Genomic DNA, 14,490 nt, shown 5'->3' with positions numbered 1-14,490 from the left:
ATAAATAAAATTTGCATGAAAAAGAAGCAGAACAGAAAACGCACCCAGCAAAGTGAATCATCTCAAATAGAAAAAAAAGCAGCCCTTGGATTTTCAATAAGCAATAATGAAGGAGGAGGCATGCAATTGCCAGACCACTTCAGGTACACCAACACATTTGTTAGACAACCTTGAGTTTCAAATAGCAGGGTACTCCTCTTTTATAAAATATCACTTATTCAACACCATGTTGTACAACCCTCTTTTTACTGAGAAATTACTAATATGTCCATTTTACCAACAGAGGGCAGCAGCTGCAAATGAGGACAAATGGCACTTCTGTTAGCCTGCAGATGTTAGCATCATGCAGAAATGTAGTGCCTGTCGCTTTTACAGCCAACTAACTCAATGTACTCAAACCTTAGCGAAGGCTGAAATGTGTTTTGGGTTGCCCATTTGGTGCGCGTTACCTTCTTAGTCGGCGACGAGGGCCTAGTCAGCTGGTTGGTGGGACTAGTGGGGGATGATACAGTGATGCTGGCCGGGGCGGGTGTCGTGCTGTTGCCCACCGATGCCGAAGGTTTGCTCTTTTCTAGAAAGAAGAAGAAATCACAGTTAGCTCATTTATAACGAGAGCAAAGCAATGCTCAGACGAGACTTGAGCAATGCAACCTTCAAATAAAAGATCAGTTGAATTTTATTTTAGTTTATTTTTCCCCATTTTTAATTATTCCAAGTAGTTTAGAGATAGATGGAGAACTCACCTGCTTCGTTCTCCGACTCGGAATCTTCCTCCTCTTCTTCTTCACTGGAGCAGCTGGACTCGTCTTTCTTGCCCTCCTCTTCCTCCTCATCCTCGTCCACCTTCTCGGCCTCCAGGGTCTCGATCCGCAGGGCGCTCTTCTCCGGCTCCAGCAGCAGCGTTTCTTTGCTGAGGCGCAGGTGGCGTTAGAGTCGCAACGTGACAAATACGTGACATCACCTCACTTTGATTACCTCTTCAGTGGTTTCAGTGATTGGTTGTTGTCCCCCGTAGTGGAGGTTTCAATCAGAGGAGACTTCTTGTCATCTTTCTTCTCGCTCATCAGCTGGAATGAAGATTTAAAATGAGACTGAACATTTAACAGGTGATTAGCAGCACTTGGGGAAACTCCTACCAGATTTTGCTTCTTTTGCAGCTCTTCCAGGTATCCCAGAACGTCTTCGTCCGAAACATCAAAAGGTGTCTGGCCCTGATGCAAAGTCATAAATAAAAAATAAAAAACAAAAATAAAAATGTAAATAGATATTGTGGGGTGAATGTTGGGAACACAAACCATTTTGTTGATGACGTCCATGTCACAAAGGTTCTCCACGAGTATCCTGCAGGCCTCCTCTTTTCCCCAGTGTGCGGCCGCGTGTAGAGGAGTCCAGCCGTCATAGTCCTTAATATTTACATCATACCCTGCTTGGATTAAAAGCCTGCGCAATACAAAAATAAAAAATAAAATACAAATAATTAGTATTTTTAATTGTTCTACCTTGGGCTGAGTATCGATTCTAATTTCCTTAATTCGATTTTTTCAGAATTCTAATGCAATAATTGTAAATATAAATTAAAAAGATTCTGAATTGTCATAAAATGTAATAAGTCAAGTCAAGAAAAAAACTTAAATTCATGTGAATAGCAAATTTCAAGACAACAGTCAGATACAAAAAAATTTGGCCTTTAAATTTAGATTTTCCTGTTAATTTATGGGAGAGAAAAAAAAAAAAGATTAAAATAAGCGATTTATGGTTTTATGAATCAATATGCTCGACAAGGAAAATCAATTCAATAACAATTACTCGATTTTTTTAAAACCCTGCCCTAGTTCTACCTGTCACTATATACTTCACTGCTGGACTATTAAAGTGAAACCGGCATTTCCATTGGCAAACCTGATGAGCTCTCACAGCAAAAGTGGTTGGGAATTACCGTTAAAGAAGCAAAATGCAAGACGAGGCCAATTTGATCAAATTTGTACCCTTGTCTCATTACGTGAACATCTGAGCTACCATCCTTCCCGGACCAAATGGAGACACAGCTGTGGTCCCCCAGCCTTGTGCACGCATCAAAAGTCCTCAGTGAGTCGTCCGGGTGTCGAGCGCTTACTTTAAAACCTCCACGTAGCCTTTGGCTGCGGCGACGTGCAGCGCGGTTCCTCCCGACTTGGCGTGCCGGATGTCCTGGATCTGGCCGCTGTTGACCCACTGGCGGGCGTCGCGCAGCATGATGCGCTCCTCCTCCTTGCGGGCCGCCTCGATGTCCACGCCTGCCACATAGCAAAAAAAAAAAAAAAAAAAAAAAAAAAAAAAAAAAAAAAAAAAAGCAGGCCCGTGAGATCTAATTCGCCGTCGGTTGTGTTTAAAGGTTTGTCCGATTGCCGCGCTTTGCAGCATGGGTTTTCAAGCCAACGTTGTGTCAACGTGACAGTGAGTTAGCGGCCAGTTAAGTAGGTCAATGTGTCGGCGCAATACACAAAACAGGCCTGCATTGTCTCTCAAGACACCTGGTCCGCTCTCTAAACTAAATCAGCAGAAAACACTAGCGACTTGTCAGCTGAGTGTTACTACACAAAAACAGTGAGCTGAAGACAGGACAGGGGCCACAACGTATGGGAGGCAGTTTATTTCACTGTCAAAAAGGTGCTTCTCAAGAAACACTGGGGGGCAAATTGGATTGGATTTCTTAGCTGCCACGTAAGCTTCCTCAGGGTTCAGAACATCACAAAAAAAATAAAAAAAAATAAATAAAAGGCAGTTTTAAACACACACAGTAGGTACAGTAAATATTTTAAAATGTTTTTACATTGGCAGTTTAGTTCCTTCTTCCTTCCTGACGTCCATCGTTACTTCAGTTCGTTTTTATTTTTGCATCCTTACTTTCAATCTTCCGATTTGCTTTTTTTTTTCCCAGGGTCTAGCCTCATCCTTCCTTCTCTTCTTTTTCTTGATCTACTTTTGACTGCGCATCTGCTCTTCCGTTGCTTAAACCTGATTTTCCTCCTTCTGTCCTTCTCTCAAGCCCACTTTTTAGATTTTTACAGGTACCTGTGGTATATGTTTACTACTGCTTTACAATTGTTTCTTTGTTCTTGCCTCAAGTAATTTGCCCCATTACTTATGTTAAGTGTTAATTAAAAAAATAAATAAATAAAAGTGTGACGTGTTCCCTCGTTTATAGCGGCTTCATCTTTCGCGCCCTCGCTGTTTCGCAGATTTTTTTAGAGCGTGTTGGGGTTTTTTTCTGGTTTTTACAGTGTTCTGCATCATGATTGGCTAAGTGACTGTGGGATATTGTCAATAAAACTCCTCCATGTAGCGTCTCCTCTGCTGTCATATCATACCAAAAGGAAAAAAAAAACAAGGAAAAAATGTACATGATTAATGGGGAAATAAAGCCAATTTATCTTCGCGGGCTTCCATTATCACGGGTAGTTTCTGGAATGTAACACCCGCGATAAACAAGGGAACACTGTATAGATACTTTTGTCCCACGCTGAACTACACTACGGGTAAGAACGACACAGCCAACCATCAAGAGCATGTAAATTTCAAATAGATATCCATATTGATTCTGCATAAGGATATTTCCTAAATTGTTTCCTGGTTGGTAGAGACATCTTGGCAAGTCATAGCAATCCACAGATAGCATCCAACTACAGCAAGTGAAAAGTTGTCCGGATCCATGCTAATCTCTTCAACATTGTTTTCCACTTCAATAAAGGACAATGATGCTGAGACTCCAAAGTGAGCAACAATATAAGACGGGACTGGACTTGATGTCGGTGCGGCCTGGCAGGTTGTCCCCGTGATCTCTTGGGAAGTTGCCTACACAGTGTCTATAAAAAGCAGGGAGCCTAATGGCCTTTAAGTAGGACTGCACAAAGAAAGCCAGCCAGCAAGGAATTGGCAGCAGTTCAAAGCCGCTGACATTTTTTTTTTCTTTTTTTAAACAAGAGAACAGCATATCCTCTACCTGAGTACCGGGAATAATGAAGACAAACCCAGTGGACCAAAATTATTATTTTTTTTTAAAATCATGTGCATCTCTTGGTAGACTATACACACACACAAATAACATGTAGTAGCAATGATAACAAAATCACGTTACAAACATACACAAGTGTTACACAACGGCCAGTTGCATAATGCTGCCGTTGTCGCGTATCTTCTCACACGAGAGGTTTCCCTGCCATGGAGACACGCGTCAAAGAGTCATCAGGCATCTCCAAATGAGAAATGGCAGCCGCCGGCGGGCCAAAAATAAAAAAACAAAAATGTGCACTCGCTCAAGTTACCCATTTGAGCAAATTACAGTTGACATCATAAATACATAATCTGAAAATGGCTTCTATTACAAATACAGTGAAACCATGCATCCAGCCATCCATTTTCTTGACCGTTTCTTCCTCACAAGGGTCACAGGGGGTGCTGGAAATTGTATTTGTCACTATCCTCATCATAATAGCTGAGACTTTGAGTGGGTGTGGCTTTAAAAAGGTGGGGACTGGCCTGATGAGTGAGCGTATCAAAGTAGAGTTAACCCCTAGCCAGTCTCAGTCAACTCAAAAAACTCTTCAGTTGGGGCACTCTTAAGTCAAGGTAGGTATCAATGTATAGTAGGGTTGGGCGGTAATACGGTAATAAGGTATCCCGCGGTGTCTAAAAATAGAAACGGTGTCACTTTAAATACAGCCATTTTATAATAATAATAATAATAATAATAATAATAATATTTAAATATATTTTTTGAGAGAAAATATAAATGTGTACTTCTTTTCAACTTAATATAACTATTTACTTATAACTATTGAAAAAACTAATAGCAGTAATTAATCATGTGACAGCCTATGAACCGGAACAACTAAAGACAAGTTGGCTTGCAGCTCCCTACGCGTTAACTACATTGGTCGCAAAAAAAGGCGCCGCTTCTGCAATTTTGCAGTATTTTGGCTTCAGGCCCGATTAAAAAAAAACAAAAAAAAACGAGCCGGTAGATGTCCACGAGGCAATATGCAGACTGTGCATGAAGACGGTAATTGTGCGTTGCCGATGCATGGGGCCCTGCATGGCAGACTTCACTGTGGAGGAGTGAGCTGGAGCAGAAACCACTGCCGGAGGCAACCATCACTTGCTTTCAGTGCCGGTTGGCGTGGGTTCGCTCCTCCGCCTGGGAGACCCATGTGGCTATGCAAGGCTGACACATGCAAAATTTTGTGGCACGAATTGGAGTCGTGCCAATGCGCGAACTATTGCTAATATTTAATAATATAACTAATATTTTTGCCAATGGACGGACTCGTTAATTTACCTGAGTTTCCATCACTGCACAAAGGTGCCTCAAATCCCCTCTTTTTTTCTTAAGTCTTCATTAAAACCAGCAATCCAGCATCCATACATTTTTCCATAAAACATGGGTAGGCCTAAAGCAGTGCACGCAAACTCGTTGAACTGTGCATTGTAAAAAATAAAAATAGCGAGTCAGACTCACAACAAAATGTAACCCCCAGAAAACTAAAGAGAAAAAATGTGACGATATTACCGTATACCCCGGTGTAACGGGGAGACGGTGAAACGTGTCAAAATCTTAATACCGCCCAACCCTACTGTATAGTGCATACCCATTTCTATTGGGCTGTTTGGTTGCCATTTTCCATCTTTTTAAATCCCAACTACACACCTACAAGAAGTCAAAATGGATGAGAAACTATTCTTCATTCTCATGGTGTTTGACAGGTTTGTTCTTCTACATCAAACTCCTTCAAGCATGCCTTTACACAAGGGGGGAGGGGTGTAGTCATCAGAGGCCGAGAATAGAAAAGATGTGACTTTTTTTGCTATTATGCAAGCGAGTGGAAAAAAGAAGCAGGTGACTGACAGTCAATGAGAACTGAGCAACGCATACTTATACATGCATGACATACTGCACGGGGCCCCTAATCCCTCTACGCTCACCACTTTTAGAAACAGCCCGATTAAAGTAGATAAAACCCCACCTTCAAACATCCTCCTAAAAATATACATTCATAAAATAATAGCATTAACATTGCATATTTGTTGTATCCGTACCTTGCCGGTTGATCTCATTCTGCAGGAGCTCTTCCATGGCCTCCTCCTCGGCGATGTCCAGCGGCGTCTCACCCTCGCTGTTGACCACGCCCACACTGGCCCCCTGGCTGATGAGGTACCTGCCAGTCAAGACAAGACCGCATGTTTTCAACGATTCCAGCCATCAAGGGAATGAGGTTGGCGGGGGAAAAAAAAGAAAAGAAAAAGAAAAAGGAGGCTTTTTGCACTTGCGACAACCCAGAGGCTGTTTGCGCTTATTTAGTGGTTATCAGAACACAGCATCACTTTTAAATAGTAAACACAAGGGCAGGTTCATGAGCGTACACAACAGCTCATACTGTGTGTACTGAGTGTTCATTAAATAACAGGCATTGTATTTCAAAAGTACGGAAGCGTATTGCATTCACTTGAAAAAAAAAAAAAAGTTTTTTTCTGACAAATCTTTTTGGGAGCTTTGTTTTTTTTTGAGTATTTTTTTTTCTGTCATAAAAAAAACAAAATTATTCCAAAAACCAGAAAAAATTACTCTGAAAAGGATTACTCCAAAAAAACAGAAAAAACAAATATTCAAAAAAAATATATATATATATATTCCAAATTACATAGCACCAACTTCTATTTTTCAGAGTATTTTTTTTTTACCTCTGAACTCCAAGTGACTTGTTTCAGACCACTGACCTGTATATATGACTGTATAGCCAATAGCCCATACACGCTAGTGCAAGCTGTTTTAGTCATAGGGCAGCCATCTTGTTACTCCCACCTTGCAAGCAGACTACTGTGTAAACTATACAGTATACATACAGATGACACATGCAGCTCGTAGGCAGTTAGTATAAGGCTGGAGGTGGAGTGGGTGTTTTGTTCTGTTTTGTTTTTTCCTTGTAAAAAAATAAAAAAAAATAAAAAAATTTTTTTTTTAAAAAGTGACCACCCTGCCACAAACCTCATACCCCGCCTCCGGCCTTATACTAAATGCCTATGAGCTGCATATGTTTCATCTGTACGTATACCGTATAGTTTATACAGTAGTCTGCTCGCGACGTGGGAGTAACAAGATGGTCGCCCTGTGACTTCAGTGGTTTGCACTGGCGCGTATGGGCTATCGGCTATCCAGTCATTATTCAGGTTAGTGGTCTGCAACAAGTCATTTGGAGTTCAGAGGTCGGAAAAAAAAAAATACTCAGAAAAACAGAAGTTGGTGCTGTTTTTTGGAATATTTTGTTTGTTTTTTGAGGGGTTTTTTCTTTCTGTTTTTCGGATTTTTTTTTTAATGACAGAAAAAGATATTCAATAAAACAGAAAAACTATTCAGAAAAACAGAAAAAAAATTACACAAAAAACAAAGCTCCCCCTTAAAAAATTGTCAGAAAAACAGGAGTTTTTTCTTTTCCCCAAGTGAATGCAATACGCTTCCGTAGGGCTTGTCGAATTTAATTATTGAAAAAATTAATGTAACTTTTTAAATGATTATTTCATGAGATTTCACATATACATTTAACATAATGAGTTTAATAATTGTTCATTTTATTAATATATTGTATGTGGTTATTTACAGTAAATGAATTACTGTCCAGAGTGTGCCCTGACTCTCGCACAGTCAGCTCAGCCCCTACCCAAAAGTGGGCAATGTGCTATGAGAAATGGATTGATTGATAAATAATTTCATTATTAAATAAGATCAATGTGATAAAGACATTCAAAATGGCTACATTAACAAAAACAACAAATATCACAGGAATTTCAATAATGTAAATGCCTCTGTGTGCCTGCTGAAAGATCGGAGCGGAGCCATGGGCCACACTTGCCCCTTTGACCCTTTGACCCCGTGCGTAGAATCTCGACATTGGCTGCTTTGTGGTCCCAAGTTGTTGTTTGCTGGATTGTCTGACTAAAACGAGCCTTTTTCTTCTTCCCTCTGTGACACAATGTCTCCATTAGTCACCAGTCTGACCAGCGACTTGACCCTTTGCTTTCACTCGTGGCTCCACTTCTCCATTCTATTTTCCCCCGCATGTGGATAGCACTGAATGTCTCCTTCTGCTTCCAAAAAGTGTGGCTAAATGTGTAGTCAGGCCATACAGTGACAGCAAATCGGGTCATTCAACGGGAACTGAGCACTCCCTTTAGCCCGTTTAGATATCCTACTAATAATATCCATCTGCTTCCCTGGAAAGAACCACGCGAACCCCCCCCATCTTCTCAACAAAACAAATCAGATGAGTCATGCTGTTTACGGGGAGGCCACTCACTCTGCGATGCCCAGGTACCCGCAAGAGGCGGCGGCGTGGAGGGGGATCCAGCCCTCGTTGTCGGGCTGGTTGATGCTGGCCCCGTGTGTCACCAGGAATGTCACCATGTCTGGGTTGTCGTCTATGCAGGCCTGAGGGGAGAGACGTCCAATCAGTCACTTTGCATGACACCGCAATGGCCTTTGCCAAAAGGTGGATATTTTACAACACGCCAGCATACCCAAAAAAAAAATGGCACAAAAAGTGTAAGCACACACTTGTTAATTGGACGTCGAAGAGAATTAAATTGATCAGCTTATCAATATCAACCATACATTGATCACATAGATACATGAACAAAAGATGCATTGTGTATCTATTTGAGTGGAAACAAACTGTTAATCCAAATAGCATTCACATTTGTAGCTCTGGACAAATAATACTTCAATGAACAATATTTTGGGTATATGGTAGGAACGACAGATTGGAGTAACCAGAACAAAACCCACACAAGCCTGAACTGTGCGGCAAATCTATTAACTGCTCATCCAACATGCTGCCTGACATGACACTACTTATAGAATAAACAAGTGAACTCATAGCTACACTGGCCTTGGAATTACTACAGCACACTCGTAAAAAAAATCCCACTCACCCACTATCCTTCAACACAGCGCCTGGATTGTCTCTATCTCTCTCTCTCTGCCGGGGGTTGCTATGACAACAAAGTCATTGACAACAGATAGGCACACACATATATACACGCACGCACAGAGTGGCCTCACGTTCAGGGCACACGTCTATCTGCCTGCAATCCTTGTCCAAATTTGGTTGCTTTGCACGGCCGTAGATGGCCAAGGCTGCCGAGTATCTGCGCTCAGCTTATCTCACCCTGCGTGTGTGAGCGCATGAAGGGAACATCTTCTGTAGCAGGTGGATGACAACAGAAAAAATAATAATATTTAAAAAACAATGACGGCTCTGGAGGACTTCATGGGCCTGGAGGGCAATCACACACACTCGATTGTGCAAAGGTGCCACATTCAAGAGTACTGCTTCAATTCTTCCTTGTTTAAAACTAAGGAAGAAAATGATGGAGAGGCAATTCATCCGTCCATTTTCTTAACCACTTATTCCTCACAAAGGTCGCGGGCGATGCTGGAGCCTATCACAGCTGGCTTTGGGCAGTAGGCGGGGTACACCCTGGACTGGTTGCCAGCCAATCGCAGGGTGGAGAGGCAATTATGTAATAAAATTATTCGGATTCTAATCAGGGCTGGATTGGCCATCTGGCATACAGGGCAGATGCTTGGTGGGCCGGCCTCTTTGGGGGCCGATTGAGTGCTTTTTAAATTATTATTTTCCTACATTTTTGCCACAAGAGACTGGCTCGCAATTTTGAAGGACCATTCCAATTTTAAATATAGATAGCAAACTGAAGCATCATCAGTAAACATAATTGGCAGAACTACATGTTAGGCAAGAACTAGGCTGGGCCAGTGGGCCTAAGTTAAAATGCCAGAGCTGATTTATTTTTGTGCCAGTCCAACACTAGTTCTAATGCAGAACATATTAGGTGAGGGACAAGAAGCACAACCGACTCGTCACGTTAGTTTATAAACACAGTAAAGATGACGTCATTGCTAGCTATGTTTTGGAAAAATAAAATTAAAATTCAGCGGCATTTAAATGGCCAAATAAAGCTAAAGCAGATTTTTTTATGTCATTACTAAGTGTTTTTAAATCATAATAAACCACATTCAAAGGGTCTGTTTCGCTCCTTTCCTAAAAAGAAGAAACAATTGATGTTGCTCTTTCCGAAAATTTTATATACCTGACGAGATGATGGAAATGCCCTCAGGGTAGGGCAGTGCATTAAATCATATTGTCATTTTAAAGATTGGATCGTTGAAAATTTGCTCAATCATGAAATCAAGGTGCATATAAATAGACACACTCTTGTCATCTTGATTATTAAAAGCTGTTATCGTATCAAATGTTATCGTGAGTTGGAATTTGGCACAAGTGGCAAAAATGCTGGATGGGTGCTTTACAAGACGTGTTTAGTTTACAATAGCTACCAACTACTTAATTGCAGCATTTAAGCACAAAGTATGAATGTTAAGTTTATGTTCAAACTGATTTAGAATCAGTATGCATTATTGTTGTCTGGACATTTTGGGAAGGAATTATTTTTGAATAAATGAAACCTTTAACCTTTGTTGGGTTTATTAGATTAAATGGCAATTGTCCAGAATGAAAGAAAAAAAATGAAATTTTATTTTATGACCATATTGCTCTTCGAGGAGGGACAAAGATGCGCACCGCCGCCAACTTAATAAATTGATGAAGGCCATTTGGCCGCACACAGTGGAGCATTCAAAGCTGCATGCAGTGAGTCATTCTCCAGCAGGCACGTTGTCATTCAACCTGTTTAGCCGGTGCAAGGCGGCGAGGAACCCGCAAGATGGGTATTGCGGAAAAAAGTGATATAGGCTTAACATGACATTTCATTCTAATTAATTTTTACATTAGCAAAAAAAAAAAATATATATATATATATAGTCAAAGGAACTTTCACTTTTTTCCCCCCATCATCAACTTCAAAAGTGTAAATAAGTGCTTCCTCCATGGGAAAAAAAAGCCTGTTTTGTCAACAGTCAACAATTAACGGTTGTTAAAGTAGACAATTTTAAATCTTTCACATAATAAAAAGAGCTTGGTAACGTTTCAAACGTGCCTGATTTTGTAACGTATAAAGAGGCAGCCACCACGTCTCTGCCAATGTTCAGCACCAATGACTTCCTGATTGCTTTCCACAGGCTCCTTTCTTTTGATACGCAAAACAGTTCCTTCACAAGAATTAAAAGCTGCTGGTTGTGTTTTTGAAAAATAATAGCCATTATGGGGGCAAAAGGTCACTGAATAGAGGGACCAAGCTGGCAACACTAACTGATTTTGCTGTTTGTGGGGGATGCACTTGGAACTATGAAAGCTACTGACCCATAGAATTTTCAAAAAAGAAAAAGGAAAAAAAAAATAGAACATAAACTAAGACTGCTAATCATGGAAAGCTGCACTAACCCCAACCAATGGATGTGCCATTTGATTGGCTAATGGACAGCAACCACATGATCCATGAACCATGCGAAATGAGCAGCAAAAGGTCACGGCGAGTTAATTGAAGGGGATTTCATCTGTGAAATGTAGACGGCAAAGGGTATATTACAAATGTACTAAAACAGACCATTCCAGACAATAAAATTGACAGGATGATTTTTTATTTATTTATTTATTTATTTTTTAAATATCCGTTCATGTGAGCTGTGCCGTTCCAAACACACAAAATGGAGGCGTGCCAATTAAAAGGTGCTCAAGATGTTCCCATGGCTCCTGAAGGCAGCCCATAATGTGGCAAGAAACATTTAGAGGTGCAATATTTATTTTATTTTTTAACTCTCACAGGCAATACTGAACTGTTACTGGAACCAAGTCCTACGACCTTGTACGGCTGAAAGTCGCCAAGATTTTTTGAATGAATGGGAAATAAAGACTTTATATTCGTTTACTTTTGACACAAAAAAACCTCCAAAAATATTGACTTTTTATTCTGACAATCAACCAGAGACCTGTCAAGATTTTTTTGGAGAAAGATGGAATAATTTTGCATTATTTCTTTGGAGACAATTTTGAATGTGAAACAGGAACAGACTGAAAGTCAAACAGCCTTGAGGAAGGGATTGTGTTTCCCGGCGCTCCTGTGTGTGGATTTATTTTTGCTTTTTGGCCACAAACGGTGCTTTCACCCAACAGCGCCAACCACAAAAGTGCCCTCTCTTAGCCCTGGACTAGCATACCAGTGGAGAAATTCCCAGATAAGTATTACTCCTAGCCTCGGGGCTTTTCAGGCATCGGCGGCGCTCTGGCCACGCCTGCAGGCCCTCGTCAACCGGCACCTCTTGTGGCCGCTTCCACAAAAGGAATTCCTCTGTGGATGTGGGGGTCCGGGTGGGGAGCGCTTAAAACAAAAAAACATCAAAAAGATCAAAGAAAGATGAGGAAATTCAACTTGGGAAAAGAGTGCGTACATGCTGTATAATCGAGCTCCTGTGCTTGCTAGCTGGGTTGGAGAGGCCAGAGGGTGCGAGGGGGAGGGGGCTACAGGGCGACCAGCTGGGTCCCTACACACTACTAGATGAGCTCACTTGTAACACACACACGCACAGAAAGAGCCACACACTGCCTTCTAGCTGCTACCGATGACAACCATATAAGGGCCTGGGATTCCCGTGGAAAAAGAGGAGCAGGATTGAGGAAGAAGAGGGTTCAAAAAAAAAAATGCCGGTGAGACTGTAGCTGGAGAAAGGGGCTGCGAATATTCCCGAGCAGATCCCCATTTCCAATCATGAGCCAATATGGACGGGCAGCGGGATATGCACACGTTCATGTGCGATGATAACAGGAGAGGGGAGTGGAAGGAGGCAGCCTCAGCAAAGAGGAAATGAGAAAAATAAACAGCCACTTCCTGTTGCTCTTCAGAGCTCCAGCGACGCTTTCCGATGGCCTGTCGCTCTCATGCAGCGAAATCCTGGAGAGCCACCGACGTGTCATTTGTTTAACACCTCCTCCACGTGAACATCCAGGAAGTGAGATAACGTCGCCTTCCTTGGCGGGGAGCTGACTGGAAATGCCAATTGTAAATGTTGCAATATGAAACCCTTTTCAAACTGCCGGATAAAAGTCATTCAGTAATCACACGCATAGTCACTAGTGATCACTAGTCACAAATTCACTTATTGGGCTTCTTTTTCTGTGCAAACTATTCCCAGGAGAGGTGCAACAATTAAATCGACAACTAATAAATTACCAAATGAATCGCTAATTTTTGATAATCGATAAATAGCATCCAAATTGTCGGAAGTTCAGCTCCGTCACAGTAAATATTCTAATTTCTACAGACCTGCATAAAATTATTACTTGGGGGGGGGAGCAATCAACATTTCTGCCTGTTTTCCTCACATTACAGACCAAACTAATAACTGATTCACAATTGTTTGTGTGTACTGTCAATTTAAAATAATGTCCTGTTTTTTTTTTTGTGTGTTTTTTTTTTGTAAATTCAAACTTTGTTATCCGATTCATCAATAAACTGGGGGGGAACATGACAGATTAATCGATTACGGAAATAATTGTTAAATTCCCAGCTACTAGCTTGCAATCTTTGGATGCCACCAAAGTAGGGCAGGGCAGTACAGCCTTAAAAATCCCCAAAATGTGATTTTGATTAATCTCCTCCCCTTCAATAAAAAACAAAGACAAATGACAATGCCATTCCTGTGTCCAACTTGAAAGTCTGCACGTCAGCAGGCTATGAAATCTGCTAAGTAGGGGTCCCCCCCCCCCCCTCTTTTTTTTTTTTTTTTTTTAAAAGCAATTCACTTGAATCACACAGACTAAATAGGAAAGTAGCACAGTAATTGTCGCCATGTTTGGGATCATAGTTTGTGGCATTTTTATGAATTTGAAACTATCAGTATAGGCATTTCGGGCTATTTGTGAAAAACACAAAAACTCAACCTGACATCCCTCATAAATCTTAATTTGACTCGCCTCATGCAAATGAGCTCAGCTGCTCCGGTGGGCGCTCATTAATTATTCACTCAGCAGTCAATTAACATTCAGTTTAAGTGGAATGGGTGACCTGGCCTTCAAGCTCTATAAAACACAAAAGCGCACCAGGGCAAATTGAATTCAATCTCACGTCTTGTCAACACTCTTTGATAAATAAACTACACATTGTACGCATTGCAACGCATTGGCGGGTTTGACAGTTAATAGAATAAGGACCACGGGCCACCAATTTTTATGCAAAAAGTTAGAACATACAATGAAATATGTGCCTGGCGTAAACATTTACTGTCACAACGAATATATTGAAGTTTGTTTTTCAGCATGTAGGTGTGAAAGAGGTTCTTACAGAACTTTGTATGCAGCCATGTTGTTTTTAAAGTGCACTCTAAATAAAGTTGAGTAATCTGGCATTCCAGTGTGTAAACCACTATAATGACAAACATATTGCTTTAGATGGCAGCATTGCATCGGTTTATCAATTATCAGAAATCTCGGCTGGTCACATCAATTATTAGGGCAACAAATATCAGTTAAAAGTGGGATAAGTTTGGTACCT

General features: G+C 41.0%; 1 protein-coding gene across 5 annotated transcripts in view; it reads right to left on the bottom strand.

The window, feature by feature from the left end:
- Positions 1–14,490, bottom strand: part of ppp1r12a (protein phosphatase 1, regulatory subunit 12A) — a 36,177-nt gene that overhangs the window by 14,429 nt on the left and 7,258 nt on the right. For all 5 annotated transcript variants that reach the window (XM_077499414.1, XM_077499417.1, XM_077499418.1 and 2 more), the window contains 8 exons: positions 8,325–8,455; positions 6,073–6,191; positions 2,114–2,273; positions 1,296–1,440; positions 1,137–1,211; positions 976–1,067; positions 744–910; positions 450–571 (listed from right to left, as the gene is read on the bottom strand). In XM_077499414.1, the coding sequence (XP_077355540.1) occupies positions 450–571; positions 744–910; positions 976–1,067; positions 1,137–1,211; positions 1,296–1,440; positions 2,114–2,273; positions 6,073–6,191; positions 8,325–8,455 (1,011 nt within the window). The remainder of the gene's footprint in view (positions 1–449; positions 572–743; positions 911–975; positions 1,068–1,136; positions 1,212–1,295; positions 1,441–2,113; positions 2,274–6,072; positions 6,192–8,324; positions 8,456–14,490) is intronic.

Source organism: Festucalex cinctus, chromosome 16, assembly GCF_051991245.1.
Source record: "Festucalex cinctus isolate MCC-2025b chromosome 16, RoL_Fcin_1.0, whole genome shotgun sequence".
In the NCBI taxonomy this organism is placed as follows: domain Eukaryota; kingdom Metazoa; phylum Chordata; class Actinopteri; order Syngnathiformes; family Syngnathidae; genus Festucalex; species Festucalex cinctus.
The sequence above is the reverse complement of the archived record's forward strand: the minus strand, read 5'-3'. Positions and strand labels throughout refer to the sequence as shown.